The following is a 16,547-nucleotide window of genomic DNA, read 5'->3' on the forward strand; positions in this document are numbered from 1 at the left end:
GACTGACAATATCTAATATCTGAAACACACAGGCCACTGGAAACCGCATAAACCACTTATTTCAAAATTGTGGGTGTAGAGATTTTTCAACGAACACATGCTACAGTTATCTATTTCTAGTCGTATCAAATTCACCAATTCGAACGTCGCGCATTGTATTTTCATTTATGAAAAACATATCCGTCTCGTAGAGCAGTCGAGTTCTACTGCAGAACTGAAAGCCGTGTCAATAATTTACTGAATGACGTTTCTTTTTTCTTTCTATACTATGTTTTTGACAAAACTGAAGTAAATTCGCCGCAGCAATATTAGAACGTGTCAAAAATCAGCAATTGGCCGCAGCAATTAAAAATTACTTCCAACGCACTAGTGAGGAAGAGTCAGTGATTATTAAAATATGACCAGAAAAAATGAGTGCAATATATAAGACTAACAGAATGCAAAATTTCCTACAAGAGCATCAGTTCTGGTTCCCGGAACATACGCCGAGTTGTATACCCCCACCAGATACCTAGAAACATGAACCCTGGCCATTAAATAAGCCAGATATGGAAAATAAACATCCGTCATCATTAAAACGAGAAGAAAAAGTGCCTCGAAATGAAACCATCAAAATTATCAGGCTTCAAAGGTGAAGCATCCAACAACTCACAAAAGAAACCATAGAGAAACGCACAGATCAAGCGACTTTTGTTTGAAAGTCGCGGTATGAAAGCGAATCTACCCGGGTGCATTGTTAGCCGCTTTCCAGTGTCATATTAACGAAAGGTCTTCGCAAGGATTCTGGGCGTAGTGAGACAACTGTGAAAAGTGGTACTTAGCACAAAAGTGCTGCAACCATCAATGGAACTGGCATGCTGTAATCAGAGACGCTGGCCGAGGCGCAAACAGGGTTAATGAGTGGATTACGAATGATATTAGATATCATGACTGTCACGTTAGCGATATTAACTTATAATAATCATGTCATATATACGGCTATCGCGAGATACCTAATGATGACAGAATGCTTACTAACGCACAACAGACTTCCAGTGACACAACGCCAGCTAATCTGAAGTTCCTTCGATGGCGCAATCTCTCGATTACCGTGATTACATCAACGAAAATAAAAATAACCTCTCGCCTTGTGATGTCAGAATTATGATCGAATACGCAACTTCCTCTCCTCTTACAAGTGAAGACGATATGACTGAATCGCGACATGGACGTTTAAGGCGTGTTCACCTATCACTAGTTAGACCGTTCTAAATGGGTACGTACCTGGAACGTGCCAAATTTGGAAGGGCCAAATCAGACTGTGCGATCACACACGTGTCGCTGAATTGGCTATAGATAGGTATCACTGGCCCTGCAAGATGTCTCGATAAGTACTGAACCCCAGACATTCACATCTAAATGATAGATTTATGAGTCTCTGGCTGTTATCTATAAAACAAATTTTGATGACTGCAGTTTATCATAAATCTGGACACATCAATGTATGGTAAATTTCTAGGGGATTTTCAAAACGATTAAAAACGGATACGCGCAAGATTTTAAGATTTTAGCACGGGTCAAATTGTTGCGTGTGAATTGCAACTGGGGTCCAGGAGAAATTCTCTTTGCATCGTTCAGCATCGGGTTAGTGATTTACGTGTGAACACTGGCCAAATTTGACTCTGGTCTGATCCGTGTCAATTCGGCCGAATCGCCTCCGTATTATGGTGGCCATAGACTGACCCTGATCCTTAAACTTCCTTTCTAATTATCTAAGACATCAAGGAATAGTTGAGTTATTCCATAAGCAATGTTTTCGCGAATTTTTTTGTGATTCTATCACGGCGAATGTCTAAATCATTATTGTAAGAATGTCACATACTAGATCTCCTCGGGCGTCGTAACAAAAGTATTCTCCAATAGTCGGCGAAAGAATTTACTGCGAATTCCCGTCGAATTTCGAATGACATCGACCTGTCAGTCATTGTTATCAATGGCATTTCTAATAAGGCTTACGCGTCCAGCTTTCATATCCGAGTAATAATCCGAAATTAGTAACTCTCAGTGGGATTTGTGTCCACGTCAATGCACCGACATTCATTTCACATCACGACAGGATGGAAGAACACGCCGAACCATCAACGCGATTCCGGCAACTGCACCTCAAAGGAAAAATGTTTTCAGTGAACCGATTCGATATACCTAGACGAAAACCAGCGACAAATAATGGAATTTTCTAATAAACGTAGAGGCATTTCCACCGTAATTCGGAGACATGATTGCGCCGCTCGTACGCGACCGTCAGTCGACAACAATGCCCGGTTAGTTTGGTGCCGTTGTCAGTTGGCATTTTTAATTTCAACATCTTTGAGCCGCTGCGGAGGCGAATTCACACTTCATTTACAAGACAGGACGTGCGCACGCAGCAATTTTGTGTAATTTTACCGGGAATCTTGCAAGTTTTGCAACATCCTGACCGAATGAATAGCCCGCATCATCGTTCGTTTACTGGCACCATTTCAACTTAACACTCCATACACGATTTAAGCTTAAAGTGCAAAAAGCACGAAAATGAAATGACAAAGAAACACGGTGATTCAAAAATAAAATGGCATGCACCAATGTGATTGCATTTTCACTTAATATTGGACAATAATAAGCCACAAAAATCTAATTGTGCTGAAAATGCAACTTCAATTACATTTTCTGTTGATTAAAAATAAGCTGAATATTCATTAGACGTGTGTACGGTCGTCCCGCGAACCCCCTACAATCCATGAAAATCATACTACTGTTAATGAAAATGCCCCACATAATATTCCAAGCGACAACATTAAAGCCGGGATTAAACAGCTGTGTTAAAAGCAAATATTATCAACACTAAGGATACCTAATAATTGTAGAGTGTATCTACACAAACTTTATCACCAGGCATTAACTATTACAAGTTTGGTTAGTATTGCTTGTGTACGATGAACGATGAACGAGGCTAGATTCAATAAATCTCACATAAAATCAGCGTCAAAATTTTCATGAATGTAATTTCTTTTTGTCTCAAGGATGTATAGGATATTAAGAAACTGAGTACGCTAATACAGCCCGCAGTATTCATTAGTTTATTGTCAACAAACCCTAGCCAGTAATAAAGCAAATAGTTCTTGAAAATTGTGCGTTCGAAATGGCAATTAAAAAAAACACGCACAAAACCAATCGATGAAATGTAACGATAAAAAGGCAGTAAATCAGAATAGTTTTATCTGAATAAAGAAAATACTATGCGCAATATTCTGAAGAATATCTACTGAAATTTGATTGCATTGATATTCAACCCAAGCCATCCCTATCAATAATACAACGCGATATTAGATATGCAAAAAATATTTCATCATGAAATATGTCATTTTAGAAAAGGAGGTTCCAACTAAAGCATTGAAAATAATCAAGCATAGTAAGAAGCACGAATGGGCCCCGATGAAAAATTGCTAGAGATATCAGAGATCTAGATTACAACCAACTCCCCTGAAAAGAAAGACTATCAGAAAAAGTATCCGAGAACTATTACTACTAGTCTTTTGATCTTAAACAGGGTGCTCTAGGATCGACGCAAACAAATTCAACAAACGCCGACATCGCTCAATTCATGCCGCAGCAGCAATAAAACCGCTTTATAATTGATGATACGGAAAGCCGCCAATCGTGACCTCATAGATTAAGAGCGAGACCCCGTTGAGAATCGGATTGAAGATATTGTAGATCATGCGATGTCAGTATCGATGGCTAATGAGGATGCGAGGCTTCGCGAGGTGTTCATTAGCTTCATACCGTGACGTGGACAAATTCAATAGAATTAAACACCTATAGATGCTATCATAATTGTTTACGAGGCAGAGTGGCAATAATCAGCGTGATTCCATTCATTTATTATATACTACCATGAAAATGTTTGTTCGGAAATAATTGCACGGAAATATTTCGGATAAATGCAGTTGCCCTTAAAAAAAATCCCCATACACTTCGTAAAACCAATACAAAGTTTGTCAAGATACAGATGATTTGGACGAGAATATCATCAACATTATGGAATCAAATCCTACAAATATTATGAAACAATGCAATTAAATTGTATGTTACATAGTGTAATATCAGTTTTATATGAGGCCGACAATGCATACGTTTTGCAACCTGTCGCCGCATTTGACAGCTGCCCCACCAGCGGCATGTTCGATTGACTTTTTGAAACTATTTCTTTCAAAATCTACATTTTAATGGTTTATACCATACAAAAGTAGAATGAACACGCCATATACAATAAGACAGACAAGGCCATATTCACATAATACAATAATTGATTGACTTCACATGGTGCAAATTCATGTGTAAATACACCGACAAAGTATCGAAATTAAAGACTAGTTAGCAAAAATATACTATCGTCTATCTCATCTTTCGCATTTTAAGAACATTAGATGATGCAATCCAAACCAACTAAGTACAAGTTAAAAGATCAAAAACAAAATTTAATGGAGATAATGAATAAACATTCTAGCGCAAAAATGTTGCGAAAAATTAGACTGTATTTTATTTCTTACTTTTGATGATTCTAATATCTACTGAGACGCCTATGACATTTCTAAGTGAGACGTATTGAGGATCTATCATCTAAGGATATGGGCCTACAACTAATAACCAATTGATAGTCAAAATGTAGTTCAATTCTGATTTTTAAAAATCAGTCAAACAAATGTTTAGGCCTATGAAAGTCATAAAAAAGCTTATTAAAGTCATCACAATAAATCAAAGTATGACACCAGGCCAATTATGCAGATATTTTTACATATTACCACAGACAGCAAAACAGCACAAGCATGTTCATAAAATCAGGGAGAATTTGAAAAACAGCTGTACAACCATTTCAAAAATATTTTCGCACGGTTCTTATCTCTTGTGAACATTTCGAATGAAATTAGAACTAATATCAGTAGATTAGTTTAACACCAGAATGTGCATAGATGCTCGATGACAACGTACCTGTACCTACGCACAGGAAACTACACCAGGGTAACTCAAATTCAATTCAATTCATAATCTCACTGGAAATTAACACATTTGAATAAGATCTGTCAGAGTGCTAAAAGACCACAATTGAATTAGTTACCTGAAAGATGTGCTTAAGCAACTGCATCATAAATAATGAATCGAGTTATCTAAGAGCATAATAATAACTAAATATTTTCAACGAAAAATGTTCACGACTTTCAATGGAACCTTTTCACACACAATGCTGCTGAACATACTAACTTCACTCAAACACATTTTTCTAGGGATTTCGTTGAAAGTAATAGGTTTTCTATGCAGAGATCATGACAAAGAAAATTGTGGTGCCATCTATACGAACTAATGACGAGTTAGCTGAAGAGAGTCCATGATAAGAGTATTTAGCATGCCACCTATCTATCAGGATAACACTATACTATAACCAAAATTTAAAAAATGTCGCAATTTCCTATCTATTTTGTCCGTTCTATTATTCCCCATTCCATTTGCATGTAAAAGCATACAGATTATAATATATGTGCAAAAAACAATATATAAGTTGTTTCGAAAATAAAGGATACAATGATTGATAGAATTCTAACTGCGAACGTCTAGCGCAACTCGCGTTGATGGCCGTAGCACGAACTAATCCTGGAAGCACCTTGTGATCGATGATAGCACCATCAAAAAGAGGCCCAAAATACGGCACCTGTAAAAATACGAAATGATTTTGACCAACTGTTTTCGCTTGGATACGTAACAAATGATAAGAATTCAACAGACCTCTGGTTTTCGATCGATTTGAATTCGATATAAGCCAGTCTCTAGAGGATATATACAGATTAAAACGTCTCCGAATTCAGTAGGAATAATTCCACGGCGATAATCTCGATAATGTTCCGACCAGATGATCTGCACTTCATCATTGCCCAGATGCCGCAACTGAAAAAATATCTCATCAAAATAACACATATTTAACATCTACTACTCCGCATATAATCTTACACTAATCGGTTTTCCTTCGATTAAGTTCTTCATAATGATTCAATGAATCAAAATCTGATTTTGGTTTCCATAAAAATGACACACAACCAATAAGTACTCTAAGACGAAATACAGTAACTTCAGAAATCAGACACAGTTCTAACAAGAACAGCCAACCATATTCTGATCAAGACAATCTTGAAAATAAGGACAGCAGCAATATCGATGGAAGTAAATATAGTTAGTAACCTTTTTATTTTTTGTGTCGTCCATTTCTTGCGGCATTCTGGTTGAGACATGAAAGATAACTTCAGAACATGATGTGGCATAGTAAGGGGCAGTGTCGCCATTAGACTTGTTTGACTGTAAGCCACCTCGGAAACCACAGTGGTGTTCCAAATCAACCTAAGTAAAACAATAAATTTACATCAAAATCTTGATCGTTTGTGAATCAGAAAATGATTGCAAGAATGTAGTAATCTTGTTTACCTCCCAACCAAGGCCAGAAACAAAGTCTTCATATGCCTTGCTACCTCCAGAGTTGTTCAGTATTGACATCTTGTCCTCTTGCCCGGCAGCAACGTATATCACAGCTACTTTATGTGTTTCTCGACTAAAATATTCATCAAATTCATTCAAGAGTATTATTAATGAATTGCCATACTACATTGAAAATTATCTAAAATATGCTTACCAATACTGGTTATCAAGGTTTTTCAGTTCTCTCAGCAATTTATCACTTTTCTTCAGTAAATCAAAATGTGCTCTACAAAGACCAATGAAACCGCCAAACTGCTAATGAATTTTACTAAATGAATGGTCATCTAAACTATTAAAAACCTTAGTAACTGACACTGTACTAGAATGTACTTCAGCATGAAGCACCACGATTAATTCTGTCTTCCAAATACAAGTGATCATTCTACATAGATTATACTATTGTATTTGAGGTAACAAGGAAGGGAAATACGTGGGATAACAGTAAAACATATATCCAAATGATATCCATTCCGATTATGAAACATATAATTGATGTACCTTTTTTCCCACGCAATGAATCCTAGCTGACTAAGTAACATTCGACACATCTGGAATTGTGAAGTAGGTTCCTGCGCTGGTTCGGGCTCTTCTTGCCTGGCTATCATACTGAAAAAGACAATCATTATTTCTCACGAATATTCCACAGAAGTTTTCCAGGCTCTGTACAGTGAAAGAGGTTACGTACCCGTTGTCAGCTTTGTGAATTTCTGTGTATTCTTTTTCAGCGACGCGTTGACTGAGCACTGTCATAACAACGTTCTCTTCTACCGATTGAGTAATATCCTCGGGAGCGGGAGGTGGAATATTCAGAGGTTCACCCGGTCGCAACTGACATTCTTTACTTGTGACGCCGATGTATACAAGCAGCTGAAATGATAATATTTTGAATAAAGCTCAAGTAAATAAACCATGCAATCGGAATCGCTGAAATCCTTCGTTTGCCAACTGCTTGCACTCACATCATCTAGATTGTCCATGTCATCTCTAGTGTAGTCGTACAATGGCAGCTCATTAGGTTTACGCATGAAAGAACCTCGTCTCGAGGGCGGCAGTGGTTGAATATGTTCTATAAGAGGTGGCACTGATAGGTATTCGTCGTTATCTGGTTCAAACAGTGATATGTTTGGATCTGCAAGAAAAATGACAAAACAATCACTGTTGGTATTCTCAGCGGATTTTTCAATATATACATCTAATTTTCTCGATGCACCATTATAATTCCTATGAATATTTCACAAACATACAAGAAAACTTTTCATGAGAACAATTATCTACTTACTAGGGATATAAGAGTAGCTTTGACAATCAGGGGGCCCAAAGAGAATGGCGCTGTCCCAACAGAATTTGCCAGCTACATCACGAATGACAACTCGTGTCACAGTATTTCCAGTCGTCAAACCAGATGTAACTCCTCCACCCGGTACATCCAACTAAAAAGCAATAGATACTGTCAGTACATACATAACTATCAGATGTACAAATGATTCTAAATGAATAGATCTTTGTATTGAAATAGGATAGACTATTATAACATCCAAGTATGGACTTACCAGGGCTGGCAATTCAATAAATGATATCACAGCATTATTGTTCAATACAAAGAACTGAAAATATAAATAATTACAAGATATTGGATGATATGGATTATTTTTTTTTTGTTTCACTCAAGCGACAATTCATAACATTTCGAACATTAATCATGTATCACAGAAAATTAATAAATAGCAGTTGATTATCCGATATACCTGAACATGTGGTGCTTCGAACAGTTCTGGTGAGAGTTCACTCAGTGGGAGTTTTGGACTGTCATGGAATTCGAGTACTGTACTATTCAAACGACTGGCACCTCCTGCTTTTGGAAAATGACCTAAATGGTTGACTAGATGATTTATGGCCTAGAAAATAAATGGAAATCCGTTTCAGCAATGATAAAGATAGGATAGAAAAAACAACTATCAAAATCTTACACGTATAACTATTGGTAAAACACTCTGTTCATGTTTCAATGATATATCTTTTCTAAATGTTGGATTTTCTAAATGTGTTTATATATGTGGTTTTAAATATGAAGGTATTCTGAAGGCAGAATAATGAAAGATGAAATCAAGCTAACAACCTCAACTGATAATGTAATCTGCATAACTTACAGTTCTTGCAGCTAATTTCAGTGTATCCAGATCCTCGGGGACCATAGGTGACCTTCGCCCCATCTCAGGCAATGGAAGGTTCAAAGGAGTTTTTGGAGTCGTTGGTCCACTCTGGCTTTCTCTGGAGCTTTCCACATCCTCATCATCATCTTGGTTAGCAAAGTCGCTTAAAATGTTTAACGTCAAACTGCTTTTTGACATTTGAGAATTGTTTCCAGTTGCTGCCTGATTAAGCACCTGTCATAATGAAATACAGTGTTTCTGGTAATTTCCATCATCGTTCTGTACTTACACTTAAGATACTGGTTTCCCAGTCTGGAGTATTCATTTTGCAGTTACCACACGCCAAAGTAACTTATAGGCAATGCAACAGATACTACAATTCTAATGTTTGTACCCTACCTTGAATACAGCATGAATGAGTGATTTTTGACCATTGCGACTGTCCAATAGCATTGACATTGGAACACGAATACACCACTCCAAAAGACAGAATATCAATGATACAATAAAGCGTTTTTCTGAGTCCGCATTTGTTTTAGGTAATAGACTTGATATGGAATTTGCCATCACCTGAAAAATGCCGAAAATGATTTGTACTCTTTAACATCCAAAAAACAATTAAATAGCAAGGTTTAAACATACCTCGATGATCTTATGTAAAAGATCGTTATGTGATGTAAGTAAAATCTGCACGTGATCGCACATGAGCAGTAACATATCACAGGCAACCTGAGCGACAGTTTTATCACTAAACTAGAAACACAAGAAAATAATGGAAATCACAGTAGGCTTTATATAGATTTGAATCCTTTTTAAGTTTCGTTTGCACACTCATGATTGATAACAGCATCAAACACGTACCCGCAAAGTGACTAGGAGCACATTGACAGCATCTTTTAGCTTGGAATGCATTGTACCATGATTTAATTCTTCATAAAGAAAAATGCTCAAACTACTTATTGCAACACACCTGAAAAAAATAATATCACAGATCATCAATAAATGGTTCCAAAATAAGGAGTTCATACTAATTTCCGGGAATTCCTATATAATAGTGCATACTTACTTTGCCAGACCAGCTGGCTTCTGTTTCCCTGCCTTGAGTAAAACTTCGACTAAATGATCTTTTAAATCGGAACACAGGACTAGATTCATGCCATCAGGTATAGGTTCTAGCACGCTAATCTCTTGGAAGTGGTTAGGAAAGCATAGTAACGAACCAAGCAGTGAAATGGCTTCAGCTTGTGGAGCCTAAAAATCATAGATGAAAGATTCATACATGGACATCGGCACAATTTGTTTCTTCTCAAAGACATTTGACTAATATGCACCTCTACTTGTTCGGGGGAAGCAAAAATAGTATCGACAGCCTGAATGAAATCGAGCATCATCATCGTGGATCCGGGAAGCGGCATAGAAAAGAATTTCGGCCCACAATGTTTCACCAACACATTTATAACATCCTGAAATAGATCAATACTGATCATTTCGAATCATATAGCAAAAATTAACACTAGAATAATTTTAAAAATGCGTAAAATAGTGTATCGACAAATAGTGTAATGTAGCTAGCTGATATTAAGTTTTCAGATACAAACGACCAAGTGAAGAAATACTTTAGTTAGTTTGGAAAATACCCCCTGGTACATGTACCAGAATTTAGAAACAAAAACATCTGAGAGGTCAGTACCAGCCCATGCTAATTACATAACCTAAATATAATCCCATCAATTTCATCATCAAGAAGGATTTGATACCGGTAAGTCGAATAATGTCATACAAAATCAGTCAGTGGAATAAAAGTTTTTCGTTTCCACTTTTTACCACAACATCCATGTCTCACCGCTTTGGTGCCAGAGACTTCACTGTTTTAACCAGTGGGATTAAAAGCTGAATATTGAAGTCTTACAAAAGGATATATAATATAATAATCAATTGATATATAAATATACCGGTATTGTGATAAAATCAACATCCATATATATTCAAGGTATAGAAATCGTGCATCGATGAAAACCAGAAATGAAAACAATAAGATAAAGTGATGATACAAATATAGATAATAGAAACGATGTTTGATGAAGTATTGTGCTCCGATACATATACGAAAAAAGTAAACGGGTCCAAAAATGAAAAAGCTGAAAAACTGATGAGATATACACAACAATATACCGTCTTACCCCGAGTTCCCCTTGTTGCTTTATACGATAAAATAAACATTGTTCGTTCATGAATAATTGACACTCGATGGATATTTTATCATATATTATCATAAAAACAGACATGATTGGATTTCATGCACAAGATCCAGAAAGACAGTACAAAAAGTTTAACATTAATAGCTAGTAATGGGACAGGATCGGTCAAAATTTTACTTGTTTCAATTTTACTTTCGTGAATTTAACTTATGTGCATGTACATTCCAGGCTGGACTGAAGAATTGTGCAAACGTAATATCGATCATTACATAATTCTCCTGACGATATATATAGTTGAGGAATTTCCATACATAAATCGGACAGACAGGGAATAAGCATTAGATACCGAGTCGACCAGATCGACTAGTTCTTACCTGGTCAGAATTGACTAGTCCATAATGTAACAGTTGATAGAACTGACTGAGATGTTCCATTGGTAACATGACTTCATGACGTCGCACTGTCATTATACAGAGCAGACGGAATGCCAACAGTTTTCCCTCTTTGAACTTATCCGGCATGGTTTGCGCCTGAAATACAAGAAACAATTACCACCGGTATAAAAGCATGCTTTGCTAAAATCTACCATTGTTTTCAAAATGTTTAATATAATATGCAATGAACCGTAAAACTGTTGAACTGAAAACCTACCTTAAATACCCAAGATGCGAATATTCCGAATGGAGGAATAATTTCTGGTGGTGCAGGGGATGACTGGTTATCCGTAGAAACACCTTGGTTATCTCGAATCTGAAAATAAACATGTCCAATTATCACGCATTCCCTATTGAACACTAGTCAGCCGTCATCGAAATCAATTCATTCGTTATTTTTCTTACCTTCAATAGGGTCTCGGAAAGTTCGCAAAGATATTCGAAGACACTAGCGTGAATTTCCGGGTCGCTGATTTCATTTACGTCACCCAGAGAACCAAGCATACGGCGCCATAACACAACAGATACATCTGGCGTCCATCCGGGAACCGTTCCACCCGCGAGTATACTACGATATTCTTCCTGACCATCTGCATCAATAATCCCTAAAATAATCATTTCAGGAAAGAGGTATCTCAACGAACCGATTTCATTTCAGAAAACATACAGACTAAAAGCAAAACCGAACGTGGCATACATACCAGTTTCTGCTGCCTTTTCTTCTTCTTGTGAGACCACAGCATCGATGTGTATGCTTTCACGGTCAGGTGTGGGAGAATCTTTGCCATCCTCCTGATGACTACCGGTGTCATCCACATCTTCAGCAGATGCCATTTCAGCCGATACAGGCGATGGACTCAGGGATACATCCGGTGTCATGTGAACCAGTTCTTCATCTAAGTTACAGTACACTGATATTACATCTTAGTCAAAATAATGAGAACCAATGTAAAGCCCTCTTTTTAACAACTGGGATTTGCATGACGAATCCACTGATGGAAAAATTTGAATAAATGAAAAATATGCTTTTTTGAATTTTTTTCCATCCTCCCCAGGTAATCAAGCTCTTAAAAATCTGTCATCAAAGTTATTTAGCAAAAAAGGCTTAAGATGAAGAGATTAGAAGGATATGTATTTACCGAGTGTGACACTAGCAGTGCCTGGTGTTCCAGCAGCCTCGGAATCTGACTGCGACCTATCAAGCGGCTGCGTGCTCTCTGAACTTTGATCCATGATGGCGTATGGCACTTGTAACGAGCTATCAACACTTGCATAGCTTGTTGAATCGGTGTTAGTCATGCTGCTTGTAAGACTCGCCACCTCATGGTCTTCGACTAATGAATGTCGATGGTGGTGATGACGCTGTGATGAATGGCTGATATTGACTGTGGTCTCTTGGTTCTCCTGAGCCCCGGAACTCATCGAACTATTGCTCGTCACTGCAATAGACATACATGATTATGTAAAACTACCAGAAGTTACACTCAGCAAAGAGGAATATAATTTTCCAAATGGCCAGACTACTACACTAGAAACCAAATATCAAAACCTCATACACACCTGCACTATTGACACATATAAGACTAGATGTGGTTGTAGCTAGTTTAACACTGCTGTCTTCAGAACTCACAACTAGAAAACATTTGCATGATCAATTAATTGCCACAGAATTTCACCGCAAGGTGGAATTATTCATGAGATACGTAAAAGAACAGAACCATGGGAGTAGAATTATAATTGGAATTGCGAGATCTAATCAAGTTTTTAAACATACCATTGATTCTTTCAGCTAAGTTACCATCACTACTGCTGCGTACAAGCAGTGGTGCGATACTCGACTGTGATGGCACTTGTATCAGGTCGTTCGGTCCACCACTTTTGGAACGAGAACGATCTCCATCTGATTTCACTGACAATGCGTCTAATGCACCTAAAAAAGTATACAATGTACACAAATATTAATATTCTGCAGAAAAGGACTTTGATTTTCTATTCAAACTTGTTGCTTTAAAAGTTTAACTAGGTGTAGTAAAATTACATGTACACGTACCAATATCATCAATGTTGAGAAAATTCATTTTTCATAAATTTTACATCTTAATCAATATATCATATGTGTTTATCTTTACGTATTTAATATTATTGAACATGATGAGCAGCTTTATTGATTTTTGAAACTTCATTATCATAATTACATGAATTTGTTATGATGAAACCAAAACCAAACCGTGAAACCAAACATGCAATTCAGTGTACACATTTTTAGTTCAGTTATCTATTGAGTGATTGTCATGAATCAACCGAAACCCCTTCATGAATATTGCCGTTTTGTTTTATTGAATCTCTTTATAGTTGCAGCCAGTCGCAGTATGGAAAATTCAAATCAATGAGGATTTATTGCTACCAGAAAATGACTATAAACTAACAATAACACAAGAACTCTACTAAAGCCATTGAGGTATTTAATGAGCCTATAACTCATTTCATATCAGAAATTCAGAGTTTAAGCTTAGTAAGATTCTTGTTGTGAAAGTTTGTAAGTGATTCAGAAAAAAATTTAGATAAATATAATTATGAATTTGAAAAAGGACAGAATAAATGTGAAGAATCTCATCCAGCTGTTGCAGGATATTATGAACGTGAAAAATCTTATCGAACTGTTGTCCAATTTGATTGTTCCTGAATTAACAAGCGATGTACAAAGTACATATATTCTATGTATGATAACCACTTCTTTTGGGAGTAAATGGCTACGAAGACCATGAACCACCGGTTTAGAGAAATTCTGCATACACACCGCAAATTCATTCTAGAAGCGTCGAAGAGGTACAGGTGAAAGCGGTGAATCCGAAACTAACTGATCAACACCATTACGAATGACAACAGCGATTTTCGCTTCAAAAAAATTACCTTCTAATGATTCAATTTCATTGTCGTCGAATGAGCTGAGATTTGTGCATGCATTACCTTCAGGTCTTTGACTAGATTTAAGTAACTGTTGTTGTGATAATTGTTGCTGCTGGTTGAGTTCGTATTCAGCTTTCGTCATCATGGCGGACTGGCTAGTCGTATTCAGCAACACAGTGGCGCCATCGGTGCGACTCCAACCTCGCGAGAATGTACGTGAACGGTCTGCACGTTGACCTGATAGCCAGCGAGGGGAAGGGATAATTCACGATATTAGGAACATAAATAAATGAAGCGATTGCGCAATGAAAATCATTCATCATCATCTGATTAGCTTTTTCTTTGGCATATTGTCGCCAACTCATGGAATTATAGTTAATAAACCGAGTAACGATCCGTCATTCAGGGCTTTCTTTATTTCCATAAAGATCATCACCCAGTTTACAACCTATACTTATGATAAAACCTTAACCTTATTTCAATGTTTGATGTGTATTCAAAATCATGGTTGAGGTAAGTACCGGTATGTTTATTGGTTCCAAATATTCAGTTGTAAGTTGTGGAGCAGTGGAAAGGTTAAGTTTTATATCACAATCGAGTTAGCGTGAAAGCAAGTGAAAAATTGCAAGCTCAATGAAATTGATCTGTCGCATGAATGAATAGAATACCATAATATGCTCGATTGATTCTAGATTAACGACTCAAGTTCTATCAAATCAAATAACATGCTGTTATAAAACTTCGGCGGTGTCGGGGCACAGAAATTTGCAGCAGAAAATCAAACCACATGCCGCGCCAGCACTGATTTCTAAGCGTATCTATGCAAGAAATTAAGACATCACACTTAGAAATCCGTGTGGGCAAGAAGAGAGAAAACTCTCGTGATGAATCCCCCGATTGAAAATCTTTTTCAGCCGACTGTGTTCAGTAATATAAGGCTGCACTTAAGAGTTAATCCATGCAGTATTTTCTACTTACCAGTCGGATCACGAGCCTTGCCACGAATTTGTTTACGCGTAGTTACTCGATCAAGAGGTAGATTACGCAAGTCGAGGCCATAGACTAAACGCGCCAGTACACGAGTCAATACTCCCATAGTTCGCTGAATGAAATCAAATACAGTCATACGTACAGGTACATTTTGAGATAATGGCATTGATTCTGAAGTTAGATAACAATCGTCAAAGTTTCTAACAGATTGCATCAAAGTCTTCAATAATATGTTGCTTAATTCAGTATTTAGACGAACTAGAGGATTTTGCAGTTCGTTCAAATGGATTATACATGTATTGTCAAGAAAAGACTGATGGCGAGATAGCATAAAACTTACTGCCCATTCATTTATCAATTCCTCCCACTGAGTTAACGACGACAGTACAGCGAGAAAGTGATCCCACAGGTCCGTAGAAATATACACATTCAAATTAGCTTTTATCCATGTTACGATAAGAGTCTGTGAATAAAAAAATGTGTTAGAACGATGATTTCGAGGAATAAAACAGTCTATGGCCGTAACTTTGAAATGATATCGACAGAATTGTATGACCCCTCGGTCGGCATAACAACAAATCTTTGGTTGCTACCTTGGCTAAGTCATTTAATTTTGGTAGATGCTTAATAAATACAAAATGGACCTTGTTCGCATTTTTCTGATAATCTACCATAGTCCTCATTATTTTCAAATTATCTTCACAATTTCTATTAGATTTGTATAACTAATACCATATACCTGAAACAAGGCCTGGGCCAGCCTTCCACCGAGTGTCTGTTCCCTTAGCGGAGGGGGTGAATCTCTCAATACGGTAGAAGTTATCTTCAGTAACACTAAAAGCAACTGCTCCCAGGTTTTCTTTTCTAAGTACAAATCCATGACGAGTTGACGCATTATTTTCAACACACGTTTACATAAATCAACCTGTAATCAAATGAAGATCATCGATAATGTATCATTTGCATTTAAAAGGTATTTGTTGCAGGATTCTTTGCTTACTGCAACACTCAGGACACTCAGAAACAATTTCCAATACATTATTGAAATATTACCTGCGGTGGTAATAGTGAGTTTCCAGATGAGCTTGTGTCTTTGAGGAAAACATTCGCCGAGTTCGTAATGAACACTTGAATGGTTTTCTGCATGCCGGCGTACAACGTGACCGCGCCTTGTTGGTAACGATCGAGACTGTCATCACTGGCCGTATGAGACGAACCGACTGCACCGAGATAAGAACTCGTTCGCAGACGACCGGAATTCGCAGTCGGCGTTGTGTTCAAAGCCTCCATCGAGGCTGAGCCGATAATCGAATCCTACAATAACGAGTCAT

At 37.3% G+C, this 16,547-nt stretch overlaps 1 protein-coding gene across 1 annotated transcript in view; it reads right to left on the bottom strand.

Annotated features, from left to right (window-relative positions):
• LOC141899962 (ral GTPase-activating protein subunit alpha-1-like) overlaps positions 1 to 16,547 on the bottom strand; it is a 34,181-nt gene that overhangs the window by 11,744 nt on the left and 5,890 nt on the right. The window contains exons 14-42 of the mRNA XM_074786610.1: positions 16,270 to 16,530; positions 15,956 to 16,141; positions 15,557 to 15,679; positions 15,205 to 15,328; positions 14,230 to 14,463; positions 13,094 to 13,249; positions 12,880 to 12,951; positions 12,459 to 12,758; positions 12,021 to 12,215; positions 11,725 to 11,924; positions 11,537 to 11,635; positions 11,260 to 11,415; positions 10,019 to 10,150; positions 9,754 to 9,938; positions 9,549 to 9,657; positions 9,330 to 9,440; positions 9,087 to 9,257; positions 8,685 to 8,921; positions 8,283 to 8,432; positions 8,088 to 8,141; positions 7,817 to 7,967; positions 7,497 to 7,666; positions 7,223 to 7,404; positions 7,036 to 7,143; positions 6,692 to 6,763; positions 6,487 to 6,610; positions 6,247 to 6,402; positions 5,797 to 5,955; positions 5,595 to 5,722 (exon numbers count right to left, since the gene is read on the bottom strand). Of these exons, the coding sequence (XP_074642711.1) occupies positions 5,595 to 5,722; positions 5,797 to 5,955; positions 6,247 to 6,402; positions 6,487 to 6,610; positions 6,692 to 6,763; positions 7,036 to 7,143; positions 7,223 to 7,404; positions 7,497 to 7,666; positions 7,817 to 7,967; positions 8,088 to 8,141; positions 8,283 to 8,432; positions 8,685 to 8,921; positions 9,087 to 9,257; positions 9,330 to 9,440; positions 9,549 to 9,657; positions 9,754 to 9,938; positions 10,019 to 10,150; positions 11,260 to 11,415; positions 11,537 to 11,635; positions 11,725 to 11,924; positions 12,021 to 12,215; positions 12,459 to 12,758; positions 12,880 to 12,951; positions 13,094 to 13,249; positions 14,230 to 14,463; positions 15,205 to 15,328; positions 15,557 to 15,679; positions 15,956 to 16,141; positions 16,270 to 16,530 (4,505 nt within the window). The remainder of the gene's footprint in view (positions 1 to 5,594; positions 5,723 to 5,796; positions 5,956 to 6,246; positions 6,403 to 6,486; positions 6,611 to 6,691; positions 6,764 to 7,035; positions 7,144 to 7,222; positions 7,405 to 7,496; positions 7,667 to 7,816; positions 7,968 to 8,087; positions 8,142 to 8,282; positions 8,433 to 8,684; positions 8,922 to 9,086; positions 9,258 to 9,329; positions 9,441 to 9,548; positions 9,658 to 9,753; positions 9,939 to 10,018; positions 10,151 to 11,259; positions 11,416 to 11,536; positions 11,636 to 11,724; positions 11,925 to 12,020; positions 12,216 to 12,458; positions 12,759 to 12,879; positions 12,952 to 13,093; positions 13,250 to 14,229; positions 14,464 to 15,204; positions 15,329 to 15,556; positions 15,680 to 15,955; positions 16,142 to 16,269; positions 16,531 to 16,547) is intronic.

Source organism: Tubulanus polymorphus, chromosome 1 (genome assembly GCF_964204645.1).
Source record: "Tubulanus polymorphus chromosome 1, tnTubPoly1.2, whole genome shotgun sequence".
Lineage (NCBI taxonomy): Eukaryota > Metazoa > Nemertea > Palaeonemertea > Tubulaniformes > Tubulanidae > Tubulanus > Tubulanus polymorphus.